The sequence below is a fragment of the Lagenorhynchus albirostris genome, chromosome 16, assembly GCF_949774975.1.
Source record: "Lagenorhynchus albirostris chromosome 16, mLagAlb1.1, whole genome shotgun sequence".
Taxonomy (NCBI): domain Eukaryota; kingdom Metazoa; phylum Chordata; class Mammalia; order Artiodactyla; family Delphinidae; genus Lagenorhynchus; species Lagenorhynchus albirostris.
The window spans coordinates 57,033,397-57,052,550 of record NC_083110.1 but is presented as its reverse complement, the minus strand read 5'-3'; the positions used below and the strand labels follow the sequence as shown (position 1 = coordinate 57,052,550).

At 51.6% G+C, this 19,154-nt stretch overlaps 1 protein-coding gene across 2 annotated transcripts; it reads right to left on the bottom strand.

Moving 5' to 3' along the window:
* Positions 1 to 473: 473 nt before the first annotated feature.
* On the bottom strand, positions 474 to 4,136 carry KAZALD1 (Kazal type serine peptidase inhibitor domain 1). Of its 2 annotated transcripts, XM_060125978.1 has the most exons (6): positions 4,002 to 4,136; positions 3,026 to 3,594; positions 1,723 to 1,883; positions 1,495 to 1,642; positions 1,189 to 1,310; positions 474 to 841 (listed from the first exon to the last, which is right to left on the bottom strand). In XM_060125978.1, exons 2-5 carry the CDS (start codon positions 3,540 to 3,542, stop codon positions 1,216 to 1,218), a joined length of 921 nt encoding a protein of 306 aa, XP_059981961.1. In that variant the 5' UTR covers positions 3,543 to 3,594; positions 4,002 to 4,136; the 3' UTR covers positions 474 to 841; positions 1,189 to 1,215. The 2 variants fall into 2 exon arrangements, with proteins under 2 accessions (XP_059981961.1, XP_059981960.1); XM_060125977.1 differs by lacking the exon at positions 474 to 841 and having other exon boundaries at positions 936 to 1,310.
* Positions 4,137 to 19,154: the final 15,018 nt, after the last annotated feature.

Sequence of the window (19,154 nt, the reverse complement as noted above, 5' to 3'; positions counted from 1 at the left end):
ACAAGTCACAGTTGGGGCAGATGAGAAAAAAGCTTACCATCATTTTGTCTGGGTTCGGCTGGGAAATGCGCAGCTTCGTAGGGAAATCCTAGGGTGTGGCCCATACATGTGACCAAACTTCTCCCCTCCTCCATCCAGTTTATGCTTTCATACTGGGTCCTACCCACATAGATCTGGTTTCCCATTCTGCCTGGGGAGGGGACAGAGAGGCAGGCAATCTATCTCTAGACCAGCCCCAATGGCGTGCAGACTGGGGGGATACCCTCCCTCCCAACCAGATGGCTCCAACCTTCCTGCCTGGGGCGGGGGGAGGCCCCAGCTCAAGCTTCCTCTACATCTGGCAGGCATGTGCTTAAAGAGCAGGACCTACAGCTTCTGGAAGCCAGAGTCCTACTACCCTGGGAGGCCTCCCAGAGAAATGCGGTCTCTGTGTGCAAATCTGCATGAACCATCTGTCTCAGTTTGTTCATAAATCTTTATTGCGTGCCTACTGTGCCTAGTCTTGTGCTAGGCATCGTCCAGTACAAAGTGGTATAATATATGGTACTGCCCTCATGGAGTTCCCAGAACGACAGGAAAATCAGACATGCCCAAATGCCCATCTTACTGCACTGAGCTAAACCACACTCCATCGTGCCTTCCTGGACAGCAGATGGCAAACAGCAAAGAGGATTGCAGTTAGTATGTGCAGTTGGGACTTAGAGAGAGGGAAATTTTCTAGAAGGTGAGTTTCAAGAAAGGGTAGACTGAGGTTAGGCAAAGACTGGGGACTAGGAAAATAACAGCAAGAGCTGTGCAGAAGGGCACTCAGAAGACTGGCTGAGCAGAGCTGGAGGGAGGGCTGCTGGAAAGAAGTAAAGGATCCTGTTGTCTGCACCCCTTTGTGTCAGCTCCACTCCTCCCCACCCCTACCCCCCCCCCCCCACTCAGCCTAGAGACCAGCAGGCAGCTATTGCCTAATGCCTGGTTGGTCCACACAAGAGACTGTCCTGGCCAGAGCACCTCCTGCATGGGCCCCTCTGCATCCCACCTCCCCTAGTCGCTGCCTCTCTCCTTACCCTCCAACTTTTGTCTCTCCCACCACCATCACATCTCCCCTACTAAGGGCATTAAAGCAATCTGTGAAGGGGCCCTGCTCCCCCTTTCTAGATCTTTTCAAGAGCAGGGTTGAAAACTATCCCCACTCACCCACCCCCATGGGCCACGGCTCTGGACCTAGTAGTAATCCTCGGCCTCTTCACTCTCAGCCTCCTTCTCAGGAAACAGGTGCAGGAATGACAGCTGGGGGATGCCTGTGGAGTTCAGCTGGTCTGCAAACATATGGGGACAAAGGAGAGAGAACAGGAAAGAGGGCTGTCAGTGCCCATGTATCCCAGTCTGTGAGAAAGCCATGCTTGTGTGTGTACCCACATGCATATACACACATGGACACACATTCAAAGGCATGAATCCACCACCTTCCCCCAGCCCCCAGAGCTCAGGGCTCTCCCTTACCCAGTGTGAGCACTGTCAGGCTAGCTGGGGCCTCAACCTGGCCGAGGGCATTGCGGGCCAGGCAGCGGTAGATGCCCTCATCGCTAGGACGCACAGCCTGGATCTGCAGCCAGCCCGTCACCTCAAACCTCTGGGGTCCACCCCTAAACTGGAGCCAGGAGGAGTCAGCAGCATCGTTCTAGAGGGACCGTGGGCTGCCCCGGGGAGGCCTCTGCTCCCTGTCCCTACCTGCACAGAGATGTGGGGGTCATCCCCTGGCAGCTGAATGTCCAAGCCGTCCTTTCTCCACTCGATGGAAGCCATGGGGTAGGCAAACACTTCACAGCCAAAGATCACATCCTGCCCCGTCACGTTCCAAATGTCATATGGATGCGACACAATCTGGGGCTCTGGGGGTGGAGATAGGAGGCCTAAGAACAGGATGGCACATCCAGCCCAGCAAGGACCCCATATACAAACCATTTTGAATGTGTTTGTGAGGGAATACATATATGCTGAAGTAAATACACATCCATAAACATGACATGACACATACACAAATGTAGCTGCAGGTACACACAAGGGTGGGAACACAGCGATGGAAATGCACAGGCAGACAAAATGCGCAAACAAGCACAGAGACCCACACCTCAGCTTGGCAACCACACTCTGTCCCTGATTGCTCCCCTGTCCTCATTCCACCCTCTAGGCCCCTACCCTGCTGGACTTGTAAGCAACACCTCCCTCCCCCACACCCTCCCCGTTCTCTAACCAGGTCCTGCTGCCAAAGTCCCGAAGATCAGCCCTTCCCCCACCCCACCCTGGTGGCGGGGCAGTCCACGTGGCAAAGGCAAGGACACTGAAATCAATCTGGGCAGCAGGCAGAAAGCCTGGGGTCGTGGGGGGACCCTCCAGCAGCGCGTTTACTTTCCCAGCAGCCCCAGCCAAGCCAGACCCCTCAAAGAGGCTCAGGAAGTGAAGGTTACTAGAGCTGCCAAAGAAAACTTGAAGCTTGAATAGCCCTCAGCCCGCTGGGATGGGGGAGGAGGAGCTAGAAGAGTCCCCCTGCTCCACTAAGCCCTAAACGCAGAGGAAAGGGGAGCGCAGGCAGAGGCCCGGAGACTAGGTTAACTAAGCACTGGCTCTACGGAGCCGCCCAAACGAAACCGGATTGCATCTCACAGGAACCCAAGTTTCCCTGCCTGAATTCTAGTGGTCTGGGCAAAGTCTGAGAGTCTCTCTTCACTCTCTCAATTTTGAGGCCAAGCGTTGGCTATGTGCCTGCTCTCTCAGAGGGTTGGTCTCTGCCAGCCAGGTCTGGAGCTTTCACGCGCCCCAGCGCACGCTGCTTATTGACAAAGCTCCGGACCCGCACCTTCAGGCGGTGGCTTCTGCGGACCGGCCCCGAGAGCAAACTCTTATAATGGACTCGAGGCCTCCCTGGCGTCAACTTTTTCGCTCCGCTGGCCAGAGACCAATGCCGTCGGGGACCGGGGAGCAACGCCTTTTGGAAACCCAAGTGGCGGGGGTGGGGGTCGTGGGCCGTGCGTACCCGATTCGCAGGGCCCGGGGTGCGCCACGGTGAGGTTGGCGTCCGGCCGAGCGCGGGCCGCCTCCTGCAGGCGGCAGATCTGAGCGTAGGTGCGGCCGTCGGAACCGCAGAGAGGGCGCTGCGAGCGGCAGGCACACAGCGGCTCGGGCACCTCTCCGCGGCTCAGGTCGCCACCAGCGTCCAACTGGCACTCAAGCTGCTCGCCGCAACGCCCGTAGAAGTGGGCACTGGGGTCCAGGTCGCAGAGCTGGCCCTCGAGATTGGCGCATTCCCAGCAGCAGCCGCACGCGTCGCGCACCCGGCCGGCCAGGCAGCCCCGCGGCGAGGCGCACTCTTCTGGCCGGCAGGGAGCGCAGCCCTCGCCCTCCGCCAGCAGCCGTAGCCAGCCGCGCCGCAGGTAATCGGGGCCTAGGGATGGCCGCGCGCCAGCCGGGGACGGCGTCCGCACCACCAGGAGTAGCAGCAGCAGCAGCAGCAGCACGGGCAGCGGCAAGGCAGCTGCGGGCGGCTGGGGCATGATTAGCTGGAAGCCTCGAGAGCACTAGGGGCTTCAGCGCGTGCGTGGCACCCTGCCGGGGATGGAAACCAGGTCAGGAGGTCAGAAGCAACCTCCTTGTTACTCGTACCAACTTGGACCCTAGCACTGCCCCCTCCCCTGCTACCCTGGAGTCAAGTGTCGAAGGGTCATAGGAGGGGTCATCCAGTTACGCTGGGTGGTAATTGATTGGGCTGTTCTTGAGGGTTGGGGAGAGGTGAGAGGAGGGAGTGATAAAGCTCAAGCACACACGCGCACCACCTCTACTACCACCACCACCACAAACCATCCAACTTCGAAGCTTCCTGACCTAGAGGTGGGTGGGAATGGCTGGTCCCAGGAGGAAGGAGTTGTTAATAAGGGTGGAAAGGGGGTGGAGCGGGGGAGGTTGTGTATGTTAGGGTGGGGGTGGGGTGATGCCCTGGGGCCCAGAGCGCTCACCTGGTGTCCGGGACTATGCCCCTCAGAGCAGCCGTGACTCCTGTCCGAAAAAGCAGGCAGTGGAAAGGAATCGGGTGGGCCCGCCAGCCACCTCTGCTCCGACTTGAGAATCTCTGACAGAGTCCACGGACTTGCACTCAGAGAGCAGCTCCTCCGCCCCCTCTCCCCGCCCCTCGACGTTGCATACCCCACCCCCTCCCCTAGTTCTGAAGCTGCCAATTTTATGCAGCCGTACGGGACCCTCCTGGGCCACTTCCCCCTAGCCTGGTCCAAACTCACAGTAGTAACCGGACACCCAAGCTGGGAAAGGACTAGAGATGGGGTGGAGTGCGGGTTCGGAGTAGGGGATGGGAGGGTGTGGGGTAGCTGGGAAGTTAGAGTTGGTTGAAAGGCTAGGCCCTGTCCCATCTGACTTTACAGTCCAATCCGCTAGAGCAGCTGCAAAAATGACAAGGAGGTAGGAATTCTTGTGCCAAGTCGGGCGCTCCTGCAGGCCAAAGCCAACCAACATCGTCTCCCCGCAGCTCAGGAGCGATTGCAGGCTTGTCCACCCCACTTCCCCACCAAGTCGCGGACCAGAGACTCGGCGTTTACTTCTGCCTCCTCACATCTGGCCTCCTCCTCCCTCCCCACATCCGGCAGGTGCTCCAACCCGAGGAGGAGCCGGGTGATTATAGAGGTCCCAGCCGACCGGCGGCCGCTGGGAGAGGTGGGCGGGGCGCCTCCCCAGTGGGCAGCGCTCCGGGTCAGAATTACAGGTTATGGTTGCTAGGCCGGCAGGGCCAGAGGCATTCGGTCTCGCAGCCGCCACCGGCGCCACCGTGGCACTTCGGGCTGGGGGCGGGGAGGAGAACATTCCTGGAGGCCCGACCTCCGTACCGGGGGTCTGCCAGGCCCCGCCCCGGCCTGCCCCCAGCGGCTTACAGAAACCGCGCTGCAGTCCAGTTTGTAGGGGGCGGAGACTGAGCTTTGCAGCCAGGGAGGGGACGTTATTCAGTCAGGCTCCCTCCGGAAGGACCTGGCCCGGGGTGGACACCGGCCTCTCCATCAACCGCGAAGCCAGCGGCTGGGCCTCGGCTTCTGGACCGCCCAGGAGGACTGGCTCCGCATGCGCACTGGGTGCCGGGGAGTCGAGCTCTCGGAAGCGGTCAGAGACTCTCTCTCCTGACCTGAACGCAGCCAAGCCCCTTCATTTAGGGGTTCCCTCGAAGGGCTCTACTGAGGTGGCCGTAGCCAGATACACAGTCACCCTAGTCTCTAAAACGCAGAAGAGTGAAGGGACGCAAACTTCACGCGATATCTCGTAACTGTCGCGAGAATCAAAACAGGAAGGAAGTCTAGGAATTCAGAACAGGAAAAGCCCGCGGGTTTTAAACCGTAAAAAGAATGGGTGGAGCCCGGTAAGGCTGATAGTTGTGGGTAATTCCTTGTCCTTGGCTCTGGGGGGCAACTGAGAGTGTCGACCTGGGGCAGAAGTGAACTGTAAGAGAACTGCGGGAAGCCCTGAAAAAAAAGGGGGATGAGGGACTTGAAATTGCGGAGCTGACTAATGGAGCCACTCAAGGACAGGTCTCTGGCTCTGGTTTACAAAGTACCATGAGGGCTGAGATCGATGTCCGGGTTACAGAGCGGAAGCAATCCGGGATCTCTTAATGAATTGGTACCGGCTTCTAAAACCAGGAGCCAATATTTAAATAACAAACTCCACAGATCTAGAAACTCTTCACTTACCCACCTTGTTGTAGCCGGTTGTTTACTTTCAGTCTCTGCTGTGCTCTTTACGTCTGGTATTAGGAATTGTGACTAACTCACCACTGTATCTTGTGAACCTAGCCCCTCTCCTGGCAGCCCAATAAATTGTTGGTAAATATTTGTGGATTAAATGTGAAAGACTTTTCCTGAGTGTGAAAGTCAAGTTTAACGTGGATTTTCGGAGTCGCTGACGAAGGCTGGATAGACAGGGAACGAGCGCCCTCTGGTGGTCTTGCGATTGGTGACGAGAACAGGACCATGCATACAGTAGGCACCAAAGTTGTTGACTCTACAGGACATCTTCTTTTATTAAGTAAAGATTTGTTTCAGGAAAACTCAACATATTGTAAAAATACGTTTAGAAGGGAATTTTTTGCATAAGACACAATTTGAAAGTTTAGATACTTTCCCAGATCCCCATCATCTGACACTTTATCCACTAAGGCTCCAAAACACATTCAGTAACATCTATTCGCATCGTAAATAGTAAATAAATAAATAAATTTAATAAATTTGCATACTTACACTTTGAAAATGTTGACTCAGTTTGACCGGATCATGCAAAATTGTTGGGCCACAGGAAAAGGATTCTCTTAATTCAGATGATGAGACTACTGCAAGGAAAGAAGCCAGGTGGCAGCATCCTTTGCATCGGCATGAGGGAGACTAGATTCAGGTGAGGAGGGTGAAGTTAAAATTTGTTGAAGAACAGATAATCCTGCCTCTTTCCTCTCCTTACTCTTTCCTATAGATGCTTGTACTGAAGAAGGAATGGGGTATAGAATATAGTTTGCTTTCCACTGTGAGCCATAGCCTGCAGTTCACGGTTATCATACATTTACTTTCTTTCAGCCACTGACCCATGAGATAATTGTTAAATATAATGACAGAATGAAATGGGTCCTAGACAAATGAACAACCTAAGATGAAACACAGCATAAAGGATCAGTTTGGTAAGAAATTACTTGGGAGGACCCACACATTCTAACCTGTCACTTCTTGAACCCTATTTTGACACAACGAGTGAAAATTATAGGGTTGCAACTTTGGAAAAAGCAGAAGTGAAATAGATGGTCCAGATTGACCCGTTAGAAATGGATACAGAGAAATTGTGCTTCCAGTGAACATTAGAATCAGTTAAGTCAAAAAAGTCTCAACATAAATAATTAAGACGGAATACCTTGTAGCTACCTACTACGACAAACTGGTGAACTCGGTCAAAATGAAAAATACATGTTGGAAAATAGAGTTAAGTGAAGAGGAGAAGTATATGAATACTGATCACAGCTGTGTAAATATTATATATATCATCAACAAACACCCTAAGAGAGTGGAACAAGGCAAATGGTTGAGTATAATGCTCACAATCCTTTATTTTGTAAAATTATTTTTCATAATAAAAAAGTAGAGGCTACTTTTATAGGTAAATTAGGATGTTGAGATAAATGTAGAACGTTGGGCTAACCAGGTGGGAAGATAAGCATTATAATTCAGCAACAAAAAGCATTACGAAATGAAAGCTGGAACACCCAGCAGACTAGCTCTCTGGAATACCAAAACATTAAGGCAAGCTGAATGAGCTTTGTGACATGCAGAAAGAAATCAGGTGAAAATTTTCTTCAGCTTACTTTTCTTTTTTTTTTTTAACATCTTTATTGGGGTATAATTGCTTTACAATGGTGTGTTAGTTTCTGCTTTATAACAAAGTGAATCAGTCATACATAAACATATGTTCCCATATGTCTTCCCTCTTGCGTCTCCCTCCCTCCCACCCTCCCTATCCCACCCCTCCAGGCTGTCACAAAGCACCGCAGCTTACTTTTCTTATGTCACAGGAGGCAACTCCTTCCCCCAGGATCCCAGTTTCCCATCCATCTTTTTAAAAAAATAAATAATTAATTAATTAATTTATGGCTGCATCAGGTCTTCTTCGTTGCTGCGCGCGGGCTTTCTCTAGTTGCGGTGAGCGGAGGCTGCTCTTCATTGCTGTGCACAGGCTTCTGACTGTGGTGGCTTCTCTTGTTGCGGAGCACAGGCTATAGGCACATGGGCTTTGGTAGCTGTGGCTCGTGGACTGTAGAGCACAGGCTCAGTAGTTGTGGTGCACAGGCTTAGTTGCTCTGTGGCATGTGGGATCTTCCCAGACCAGGGCTCGAACCTGTGTCCCCTGCATTGGCAGGCAGATTCTTAACCACTGCGCCACCAGGGAAGTCTCCCATCCACCTTTGAGATGGAAATCATAGCTCCATCTGACCTAACAATGTGGCCACATTTTGTATTGATAAACTTAGAAGTGATGTAAAATCATTGACTCTTTCTATATTTCTGTTCTCTTTGTTTTTAACCTTTTTTTAAAATTTTGAAATATAACAGACAAGCAGAAAAGTGCACAAAGTAGATATAGAGTTTGATTAATTATTACAAAATAAACACTCGTGTGATCATCATCCAGGTCAAGAAATACAACATTGTTAACACCCCCAGAAGCCCCCATCATGATTAATCCCTCCTTTTCCCCCTGGATAACCACTTCTAAGCTCTATATTTTCATTTTACCTGGTTTTGACTTTTATATAAGTTAGGATACACCTAGGAATGGAATTGCTGCTTCTCATGATATGCATGCATTCAACAGTAGTTACTACCAAACCATTTTTCCAAATTTTTTCCCCATTATGCCACATCCTTGCCAACACTTGGTATTGTCAGTCTTTTTAGTTTTAGCCATTAAATAAATATTTTAGAGCCTAAGATTCTAACATGACCCATCCCACAAGGATTTCCTCCCCTGGATTTTCAAAAAGCTTTATTTTGAAATAATTTTTAGACTTGTATAGAAATTACAAAAATAGCACAGAAGGTTCCCATGTACCCTTCACTCACCCTGACCCAATGATAATATTTTATTTAACCATAGTATAATTACTATGGTAATATAGTATAATTATAGTATAATTATCAGAAGCAGGACATTGGCATTGCTACAATACTATTAATTAAACTATGGGCATTAATTCAGATTTCACCTGTTTTTACATGTATTCGTGTGTGTGTGTGTGTGTGTGTTTATAATTGAAAATTTATCACATACATAGGTTTATGTAACCATGAGGTGAGTTAATGAGTCTTCTGGCGTATGAGAAGCTAAAGCTCATGCCAAGGGAAAAGCCAGTAGAATCTGCAATACTAGATAAAATGTCATTTAATATATAAGTTGCCTTTTCAATTATTACCCAGAGTCACTGAAGGGAAGGGAGGCTAGTTGTCAGGATAGCTAACACTCTCACACTTTTCACTCTACATCTACCTGTTGGGGCAGCTGTGGGCATGGGGAGAGTCCCAGGTTCACTGGTTGAAGTCTACTTGTTGTTATGGCACACTTGGAAGGGAAGATTTGGTGATGACAAGTGGTGTTCTCCAAAGCAGAAGGCTCTTCAGTCCCACCTGACTTTTTACTTGACAATTTTGTGTGAGGCCAGTGAGATACCTTCCTGCTGACACCTCTACAGTGACTCCTCATTCCTTCCACCATTATTTTATATAATGTCCAGATGATTACCAAACTTCTATCTCTGGCACAGACCTTTATCCTGAAAGTCACACCAATATATCCAAACTGATGAATCTCCTGATGTTTTCTTCTAAGCAGCCAAGGAAGAAGGCCATAAGCAGTTCCAGCCTACGTTATACTTATGGCTTCCAGAAAAAGCATCAGTACATCAAATTGCAGGGAAATATGTTATTGACTCTGCTGGGGTGATGTGCTCAACAGGAATTAATCACGTGGCTGAGGGCTGACCAGCCTGGAGCTCGTCTCCCCTGCAGCAGGTGTAGTCGATGCCCCGCTCCGCAAAGGTTACCTGCAGACAGTTCCTGTACAATCTCATGGGTCTCTCTCCCTGAGGGAGTCCTCTGGCCCCTAGAGTGAGCTCAGCTAGCAGGGCAGTCTAAAAATGCCACAGAGTTAATTCAGGAGCAAGCCATAGCCAGCGAGGCCCAGGAGTTGGAGGATAAATACCCCTGCTTCCTTTCCTTTCAGTGGAATAATTCTGTGCTGTATTCTCTTCAGGCTTGCAGAAGGGCTCCCCCTTACTGATGCACCTTTTATTTACTTTTCCTCCCTTCTGTCACTTCCCCTCTCCTTCACTGTGTTTTCTGGGATAACCTCCCAAACAATCCCTGTCTTAGGTTCTGTTTTCTGGGGAATCAAAATTAAGATAACCTCTGTAGAGGGAGGAAACCATCTGTCTGAGAGCCCCATCAAGACCATATGGACGAGGAAAAGTTCTTGGACCCCAAACTACATTTGTTAGTGACAGTATCCTTGCTTACATTCCACTTTCAACCTTTGCTCTTAAGACATAACACAGTTTAGCGTTGGCTTCTGTGGGGAGTTGGGCAATAGGTTAATATCCAAGACTCTCCTGAGCTGGCTGTTTCCTTGAAGCCAAGGAAGAAGTTGGGAAATGCATGCTAGAATTCCAAGGAAAAAATTGTGGGATGCTTTCCCACGGGCTGATGGAAAATAGAGAGAACTTAAGAGCAAGCCAGGAACTACTTGGTGTTTAGGCAACCAAATCACCCATAGGATCCTGGACTCCAGGAGAGCATCAGAATATGGTAAGTATAATGCTGAGCAGAGAACAACTGCCACCTCTGTTCAGTATGGGCAATTCAGTGCTATCAGAACAAACGTGTTAGAAAGAACATGGGCTTGAAAGAAGAAACATGAGGCTCAGCATAAACCTTTGAGCATGTTATTGAGTCCATAAACCTTAAAAAAAAAAAAAAGTCCAGAAACCTTACATGTCGATATGCACAGCCTCACAAATCCCCAATTCCTTTGTGTATTTTCCACCATTCTCCCCAGGAGTAAGATACAGGGAGAGAGGTACCAAAAGATGACGATCAGGTGAACTCTGCCTGGCAAGCCTCCTGCTGGTTCTGTCCCCTGACTGGGGGACACCCCAGTGGGAAATTTGTTGAGTAGAATCACACGGAAGTTGAGCTCAAGAATTGTGTAGAAATATGGCGCTTTAAGTTAAGGGACTGAAATCTTTGGGGTCCTGGGACTTGACCTGCTGTCACACTGCCCTCCACAACATTGTTTTATTTATTTATTTATTTATTTATTTATTTATGTCTGTGTTGAATCTTTGTTTCTGTGCGTGGGCTTTTCTCTAGTTGCGGCGAGCGGGGGCCACTCTTCATCGTGGTGCGCGGGCCTCTCACTGTCGTGGCCTCTCTTGTTGCGGAGCGCAAGCTCCAGACGCATAGGCTCAGTAGTTGTGGCGCACAGGCCTAGTTGCTCCGCGGCACGTGGGATCTTCCCAGACCAGGGCTCGAACCCGTGTCCCCTGCATTGACAGGCAGATTCTCAACCACTGCGCCACCAGGGAAGCCCTACAACATTTTTAAAGAATTTGGATTTATCACAAGAGCGAAGGCTGCCGTATATCAGTCTTGTGCGTTGGGAACTGTCAAGTGCTAACACTGGCCCAGCTGCCGGGTGCTGTCTGCAAAGCAGGCGGTAGCTGCAGTGGGAGGCAGCTTAAAATGCCCCACAGTCTAGGAAAGGCCTCCGAGAAGTTCTTATTTTAACATAGAATCCAGGCTTCCAGTCAGCTTTGCCAGCAGCTGTGACCCATCTGAACCTCAGTTTGTTCTGAGAAACGAAGATGAATTCAGCCTTCAAACATGTTGTATTTGGCACAGTGGGTTCTTTTTTCTTAATTGCCAATATTTAAATAATGAGAAATTTTATATAAAAATCCAGAATTTAGGGGCCAGAGTCATTAGGCCAGGATGTTCAGAGAGGCCTAAGGCCAGCTGCTTCTAGTGCTGAGATAAGGAAGTGAGAAAAGTTGGAGCTAATATCTAAGCTCCTAGTGCTGCCAGATTTTTTGGGAAAAAAGAAAACCCAGGGAATCTAGTCCACCCTGCAACCATTGAAGATGAGCATTGGCTGCTGTTTCAGGCAAGGCTGGCCCTCTCCAGCTCTCCACAGTCCCAACCAGGCTTACTTCCCTTACATAAGAATCCTGCTGGCCGAGCTCCCCTGGTGGCACAGTGGTTGAGAATCTGCCTGCCAATACAGGGGACATGGGTTCGAGCCCTGGTCCGGGAAGGTCCCACATGCCACAGAGCAACAAAGCCTGTGCTCCACAACTACTGAGCCTGTGCTCTAGAGCCCACAAGCCACAACTACTGAGCCCACCTGCCACAACTACTGAGGCCTGCGCACCTAGAGCCCATGCTCCACAACAAGAGAAGCCACCCAATGAGAAGCCCACACACTGCAACAAAGAGTAGCCCAGCTCGCCGCAACTAGAGAAAGCCCGTGCACAGCGCGCAGCAACAAAGACCCAACGCAGCCATAAATAAATAAATTCATAAGAAAGATTCTTGCTGGCCCATGTGGTCTTTGAGTTTATGATCCTTGAGCTAGATGGTTACTTCAGCTCTAACATACAAAAACAATAGCTACCCCTTATCAAATGGTTCCAGTGTGCCAGGCACTGTGGCAAGCAGTTTACATACATCAGCTTATTTCAAACTTACAAAGGTATTATTATTAACCTTAATTTTTAAATGAGAAAACTGAGGTTTGGACCTGTAGGTAAATTTGCCCACTGTCACGCTGACCAGTAAACAACAGAGCCAAGACTTGAACCTGGGGCTGCCAACATCCAAGGCCCGATTCTAACCATCACGTTCGTTATCCTGACGATATCGCTGTATCTTTGTCAGCCTAACTCCAGTGCAGCTGGAGCCAGAACTGCAGCTGGTGTTTTATAATTTAAACACCCTATATTCAGGAGCCAAGCTGTAGAAATACAGGTGAGTGTGCGCCCAGACGGCAGATCAGGAGGTGGGGAGGTGGTGGGGAACCTCGTTGGTCACAGCACCTGGTCATCTGAGGCCAAAGTGCTTCAGGGCTGGCATCAAGAGAAGACAACAGAGATGAGCTGGGGCTTCTGGGGAGGTGGCAGGGGGGAGGCAGGTCAGTCCCCCGTTAGAGGCCTTGGGGAGAACCTCCAGCGCCTCCTGGTGCTGAGACAGGCGGGTGGGAGGCGACAGGTGTTACAGCTGATACCTGAACTGCTAGAGTTGGCAGGAATCTTCCTGGCTATAGGTGGCTAGGGTGGAGGGGATGGTGACTGGAAATGTGGTGGCTCTCTGAGCTGGAGGGCAGCGTGAGCCCCTGAGCCATAGGGCCTAGGGGTCCCGCCCCAGCCTTCCTCATTCTTGTCCCTCTCCCCTCCTTGCTTGAGTGGTCGGTCTGTGGTGACCAGCGAGGCTCCTCTGCAGGAGGCAGCCAGCTACCTCACAAGGAAAAATAGCATCGGAGCCCTCCTTAGATGCAGACACACAGCAATTTACCCAAGGCCTCTGGACCACGGCCACGTGCAATGCGTGAAGGTAGGAAGGGAAAGGAGGAAAGGTCGCGTCCAGGGGCGCCTCAGCTCGGCCTGGGGGCTGGGCCGCAACGTGCCTGGCCCGGCGGGTAGCAGGGAGGATGAGGCGCCGTCCGGGGGCGAGGGCACCGAGCGGTTCCGCGGCCCAGTCAGATGGGTGGCCCGGAGCCCTGACCCCGGCGGTTTGGGTGGGGTCCTGCATCCAAGGCGCGGAGCGCCCTCTGCGAGGGCCGAGAACACCGCAGGCAGATGGCAGCGCCGGGCTAGGTGGCCGGCGGAGGGAGCTCCAGCCCCGCCGGGGGAGCGGGGTGCGCCCCATACCACCTGCGCGAGGGCACCTCGCCTGCGGGAGGAGGGGCGGGAGTCCGAGGCGGGTCGGATTCCCAGCCAGCTCTCTCCTCACAGGAGGCGGCCCATTATCCGGCGTCGTTAAAGAGCAATTAGATGGAAATTAAGCCGAGAACAAGTATTGATTATCTCATTAAGGCCGGGGGAGCCCTTTCTGTCGGTGAGAGTTTACCGCCGCTCACCCCATTATCTGCAAGGTGAAAGCCTGCGGTCTTCAAAACCTAGTGAAGTATCGATCTGGTCTCCATCCCCAAACCCAGTCCCGCCCTTCCCCCCTAGCGTATGTGGGTTCTAGAGAGGTGACACGAGGGGTGTGACGAGGTGGAGGAAGAACTCAGGCCCCCACTCTCTCGTCTTAGTACTTCCTCTGTAGTTGCCTTCATTTTCTGCTCCCAAGTCATTTCCCCCCTGGAGCTGAGGGGTGAGGAGTAGGTGTGGGGATGGGAGAGGAAGATCAGAGACAGTTCACAACTCTCCAGGCCTGGAGAGATGAGAATCCCCTAATTTTACATCCAAGGAAGAGAAACTAGAGTCGAGACTTAATGGAAAGAATTTGCCCCTGTTGACACAGAGCGTAGGGTGCATGTGGCGCCCAAACCCCTGGAGGGAGGGGGAAAGGCTTAGTTCTGGGTGACCACCATCGCCAAGGAAGAGACACCTGGGACCACCCCACACATTCCTCAACGCTTAGAAACCTCAGAATTCAGAAGGGGCTTCCTCAGGATCCCAGATGATGTGAGCTTTGGAGAAAAATCACAGTGTGTTGGAGAGAAGAGTTGTTTTCATCCTGGCTCTGCTTCTAGTTGGTTGTGTGACCTCAGGCAAGTCACTTTGCCACTCTAGGCCACGGAATCCTCAAAAGAATGGAGTTGGAAGAGCTCTAAAGCTCTTGAGTCCTCAGGCACCATAATCTGACCGACTAAATGCTGAGCTCCCAGCTGGCAGGCAGCTGTGGGCCCAGCTCCTGCCTGCCCTCCGGGAGCTATGACCTCAAGGGAGAGAAAACATCAAACTGATAATTACAGAAATAAGTTACAATTATAATACGAATTAGAAGAAAGAGTGCAGGTGCTGTGAGGGTGCTTAAGAAGGTGGTGGGGGAGTTTACACAGGAAACAGATATTTCAATCGAAAAACACAGGGAACAAGCCTGTTGCCCACTCATCCATTCAACACACAATTACTGAAGGTGCTCCAGAGCTCATGGTGAGCAAAGCGATGGTCCCTTCCCCCTGGAGCCCCCAGTCCAGTGGCGGAGACAGACAATAACGTAATCACACAGATAAAGGTGAAAGCACACATATGGTACATATACTGAAAAATATGACACGGAGAAATGAGCAAGAATAAGAAAAGGAATTGACTTGGGGGAGAGGGGGTCAAGGAAGCCTCTCCGAGAAAGCGAAGGTCAGTCCATCATTTAAGGTCAGAAATCCTTCAATCAAACCCTGGGGGAGGTGGGGGAGACCCCTGAAGAGGGTGCACCTGCCTCCCCTACTCGCCTAGCCTCAGAACAAGCCCAGGTCGGAGACAGAGCAGGGCCTAGAATTCCGGTCTATGACACTCCCGACACCACTGTGGGACTCATCCGATAGCCTCAGGGACGCCTGGGGGCGGAAAAGGAGGTGGCAAGAGGGATGGCGGCGGCGAGTGGTGCGCCCGGCCCGCGCAAGGTTGGCCCGGCGCGGAGCGAGCGGTGCTGCAGCCGTGTCTGGGCTCATCTCCCTGCCCCGGAGCTGGGCAACTATTAATCTTGGTTGACGGTTTCTAATGTCCTAATTGGGAGGTGGGGAGAGCGGCCCAGTCCGCCCTAAAGGTAGAAGCGGCTAATGGGCCTCTTCATCACCGCCAGGAGCGGGTGCCTGGCGGAGCGCAAGGGGTTGCTGCAGCAGGTGAGACGCGGAGCCGGCGGCGGCCCTTAATGAAGCTTCCGGGGCTGCGGCGGACCGAGAGGGAGCTTGGGGAGGGAGGCGGTTCCGGGGGTGAGAGGACGGGTCGCCCATTCCCGTCCGAAATCCCAGCTCCGGGGCTCACCTGGGCGCCCTTTATCTGAAGAGGCCTCCTGGGGGCGCAGGGCTGGGGGGAAGGTGCTGGGTTAGACCTGCGTAGTTAGGGATCTTTTCAGAGGTGTCAGGAGTTGGGTGGGATACACGGGGAGGTGGAGGGTCTGAAAGCCCGAGTCTCCCTGCCGTAAGCAAGGGCCGGGCGCAAAGTGGGCGCTCCGATGTTTGCTGACCTACGAGGCCTGTGCCCGACGTGTGCAGGGGGTAGATGTTAGGAGCAAGTGTGAATTCGCGGGCATCCATGACCCCATGGCTCCAGAGCGCCTCGTCTTTTCCTATTTGCGCCCCTTCCCCCTCTGTGACTCACCTTCCCTTCTGGGGCGGGTCTGTGAGCTCCCAGTCCTCCAACTCTCAAGCGCGTCCCCTCCTCCGGCATATGCTAGCGGGACCTGCCGCTAACCCAATCCTCCCAAGGCAGCCCTCCTCACCCCCACCCCCATCCAGGTCCAAACTGCCCGGGGAAGCAGGGTTGGGAGGGGATCGCCCACGCAGCCGCTCCTCAGCCCTCCCCTGGGGCCCGCCGCGCCGTGGAGCCCCGGCTTCTCTGCGGGATTCGCCGTCTCTCGCTCGCTGTCAGCCTCTTTCCCGCCCGCTCCCCGCTCCAGCCGCATCAGAAATATATTGTATTCTCACCTAATCCTGTTCAATTACAGCATAATAAAGCACATAATAAAAACCTAATTCATTTTTCTCCCGTGCCCACCATCTCCCGGCATCTTTTTGCTCGGGATTAAAAATTTGTCTTCATGTTTGTGGCACCGCAGTCCCGGCGCCTCCGCATCTTTAATATATGAGCCGGGGCGCTAGGGACCCGCCAGTTCTGCAGTCTTCGCGCCGGGAAGGCGCCCACCAGTCACCTGAGGATGCAGGCGGGGAAGTAGAGAGAAGCATAGACCTGCATGGGGGCCCAGCGGCACCCACCCCCTCCCTCCCCGGGGATGGGGGCGGATCAAAGGCCCCAGATTTCCGGGGGCCGAGAGATAGCGCGTCTATTTGTCCAGCAGACCCAGTGTGGCCTCCAGGGGGCGTAGTGTGGGGCAGGTCTCTGGAGATTTTACCAAGGGGACTGGGCTACCTGGTGCAACCCAGCTGAAGGTGCAGAGCAGAGCCGTCAAGGCGGCGCCCCACTGTCCTCAGCCTCTATCCTCTCCTTTGCTTCTGATCTTCTGAGCTGACCAGGTCAACACGGCTCTGACTTCCAAGTTACCACCACCATCCCCAGTCCCTAGGGACACTCTACCACCCTCTGATCACATTGTGAACACCTGTATCACTGAAACAAGATTAGGACTCCCCAGAAGCAATTATTAAGAATTTAATAAGAGAAAGTTTCCTACAGAGGCACAGTACTTGCTGAGCTTACAGAGGGGCCAGGTCTGAGACCCAAATGCAACCCAGTGATATTCCCTCATTCCTTCATTCATTTAGGGCAGGGGTTCCCAAATTTTCTACATTCATGGAGCCCTTAGTTTTTCAGTGATTTTTTCACAGTACCCTACGCCAAAAGAAATATCTTAACAATTCCCTTTAAATACTTAGGTCTAGGGCTTCCCTTGTGGCTCAGTGGTTGAGAATCTGCCTGCCAATGCAGGGGACATGGGTTCGAGCCCTGGTCCGGGAACATCCCACATGCCGCGGAGCAACTAAACCCGTGTGCCACAACTACTGAGCCTGTGCTCTAGAGCCTGTGAGCCACAACTACTGAGCCCGCGTGCCACAACTACTGAAGCCCGTGCGCCTAGAGCCCGTGCTCCGCAGCAAGGGAAGCCACTGCAATGAGAAGCCTTCACACCACAACAAAGAGCAGCCCCCACTCGCCGCAACTAGAGAAAGCCCGTGCGCAGCAACGAAGACCCAACACGGCCAAAAAAAAAAAAAAAGTACTTAGGTCCAAACAATTTAATAAATATTTACATCCTAACTCCTTCATAGCCATTTGAAAAACGAACACACATAAATTGGAAGAAAAAAAGAATATTTTTTACGTTATTCTTAAGTTCGATTACTAATGAATGGAATGTGTGTCTGTTGGGCTCTGCATAACTTCTCAAAACTTGGAATCAGCTTGGATACTGCCACCAGTTCCTGTTCCACACTGACTTTTGTGTAATTCTTGCTGTTTGTCACAGCAACCATCAAAAACCCAGTTTTGCAAAGACATCATTGAAAGTGATGTAGCACAAACTAATTTTGAAACTGTGAACTACCTCAAGCTAGTAGTTTGTGCAGTGTCTAGCAAATGTCGAGTATTGCTGGATTTCCCTCAAAAACTTTAAATGTCTGGCAGTCCTATGAATTCATTGTGTCTCAGTATACAGTTTGGAAACCACAGACTTACGGAATCTACCTGTTTTCTTTAAGCAACAAGCCTCCTTAGTGGTCTTGGAAAGGTTGGGACGGCTGAACAGAGGTCATCTGATTTGGCCACAGGAAAAGAACTTGAATCTTATCCACAACTCAGAGGTCAGATATAAGGAGGGGAGTCTGACAGCCTGGGGGTTGAGGTGTTAGTCTTACATCACTGTTATCCAGCACCACCTTCCACCCCACTGTACCTTGGTGCCCTGGAAAGGAGGTCATGACAATGAAACTATATCACCAGAGACCAGCAACTCTGCGTGGGACTACTCTATAGGAACTGGACAAGAACGAGGTGAAGGTGTCTCCTTTCCAGCATGCCTTAAATGATGGCTGCTTGGTGCCCTCCCCAAGAAGTGGCAGAGGTGGAGGGCAGGTCAGTACCCCCGGGAACTGCCAAAAGGAAAAGGCATTGGCATGTGCAAGGAAGCAGACAGCACAGTTGGAGACAGTGGCTCTGATTACATGTTAGATACTTTCTCCCTCACCTCCCTGCATTTAGGACTCCCACAGAGACACAGAGGAGGGAGGGCTGAGCTCCTTCTCTTGCTGGCTATCATATGTAGGGACATCTCTAGGGACAAGCTTCATTTTGCCTAGGGGACTTTTCAAGCCACATTACCCCCAAGATTCTGACATGCCTCCTTGGGAGGACATGCTCCCCATCCTCGAGGCTGAAAATCACTGAAGCTGTGAGCCATTGTTTCTGTTGTGAATATGTCATAGCTTTTAGGTTTGTTGAGGAGTAGAACAGATTGAGAACCACTCGGTTAGTGGTTAGTAACCTAGGACCAACATATGAGTGGGGTTTAGGGCACTTCTGGATTCCACATTCATTTATTCAGGAAACATGTATTGTGTACCTACTGTGGTTCGGGCACTATTATAGGTGCTGTGGGCATATAAAAGTGAAGATATGAGTAGCTGCTTAATGGGTAGAGAGTTTCAGACATGTAAATGAAAAAGTTATGAAGATCAGCTCCATAACAATGTGAATATACTTAACACTACTGAACTTAAACATGGTTAAGACGGTTTTTATGTTATGAGTTTTTCATCACAATAAAAAGTGAGTATCGGGCTTCCCTGGTGGCGCAGTTGTTGGGAGTCCGCCTGCCAGTGCGGGGGACATGGGTTTGAGCCCTGGTCCAGGAAGATCCCACATGCCACGGAGCAGTTGAGCCCGTGCGCCACAACTGCTGAGCCTGCGCTCT

Bases quoted from the DNA above. Each gene is read 5' to 3' on its own strand.
- KAZALD1 (XM_060125978.1), bottom strand. From the start codon at position 3,542: ATGCCCCAGCCGCCCGCAGCTGCCTTGCCGCTGCCCGTGCTGCTGCTG. The intron at 1,884-3,025 runs GTACGCACGGCC...CTCCACCCCCAG, and splicing joins CCCCGGGCCCTGCGAATCGG to AGCCCCAGATTGTGTCGCAT. The intron at 1,643-1,722 runs GTAGGGACAGGG...TCCTGGCTCCAG, and splicing joins ACCCCCACATCTCTGTGCAG to TTTAGGGGTGGACCCCAGAG.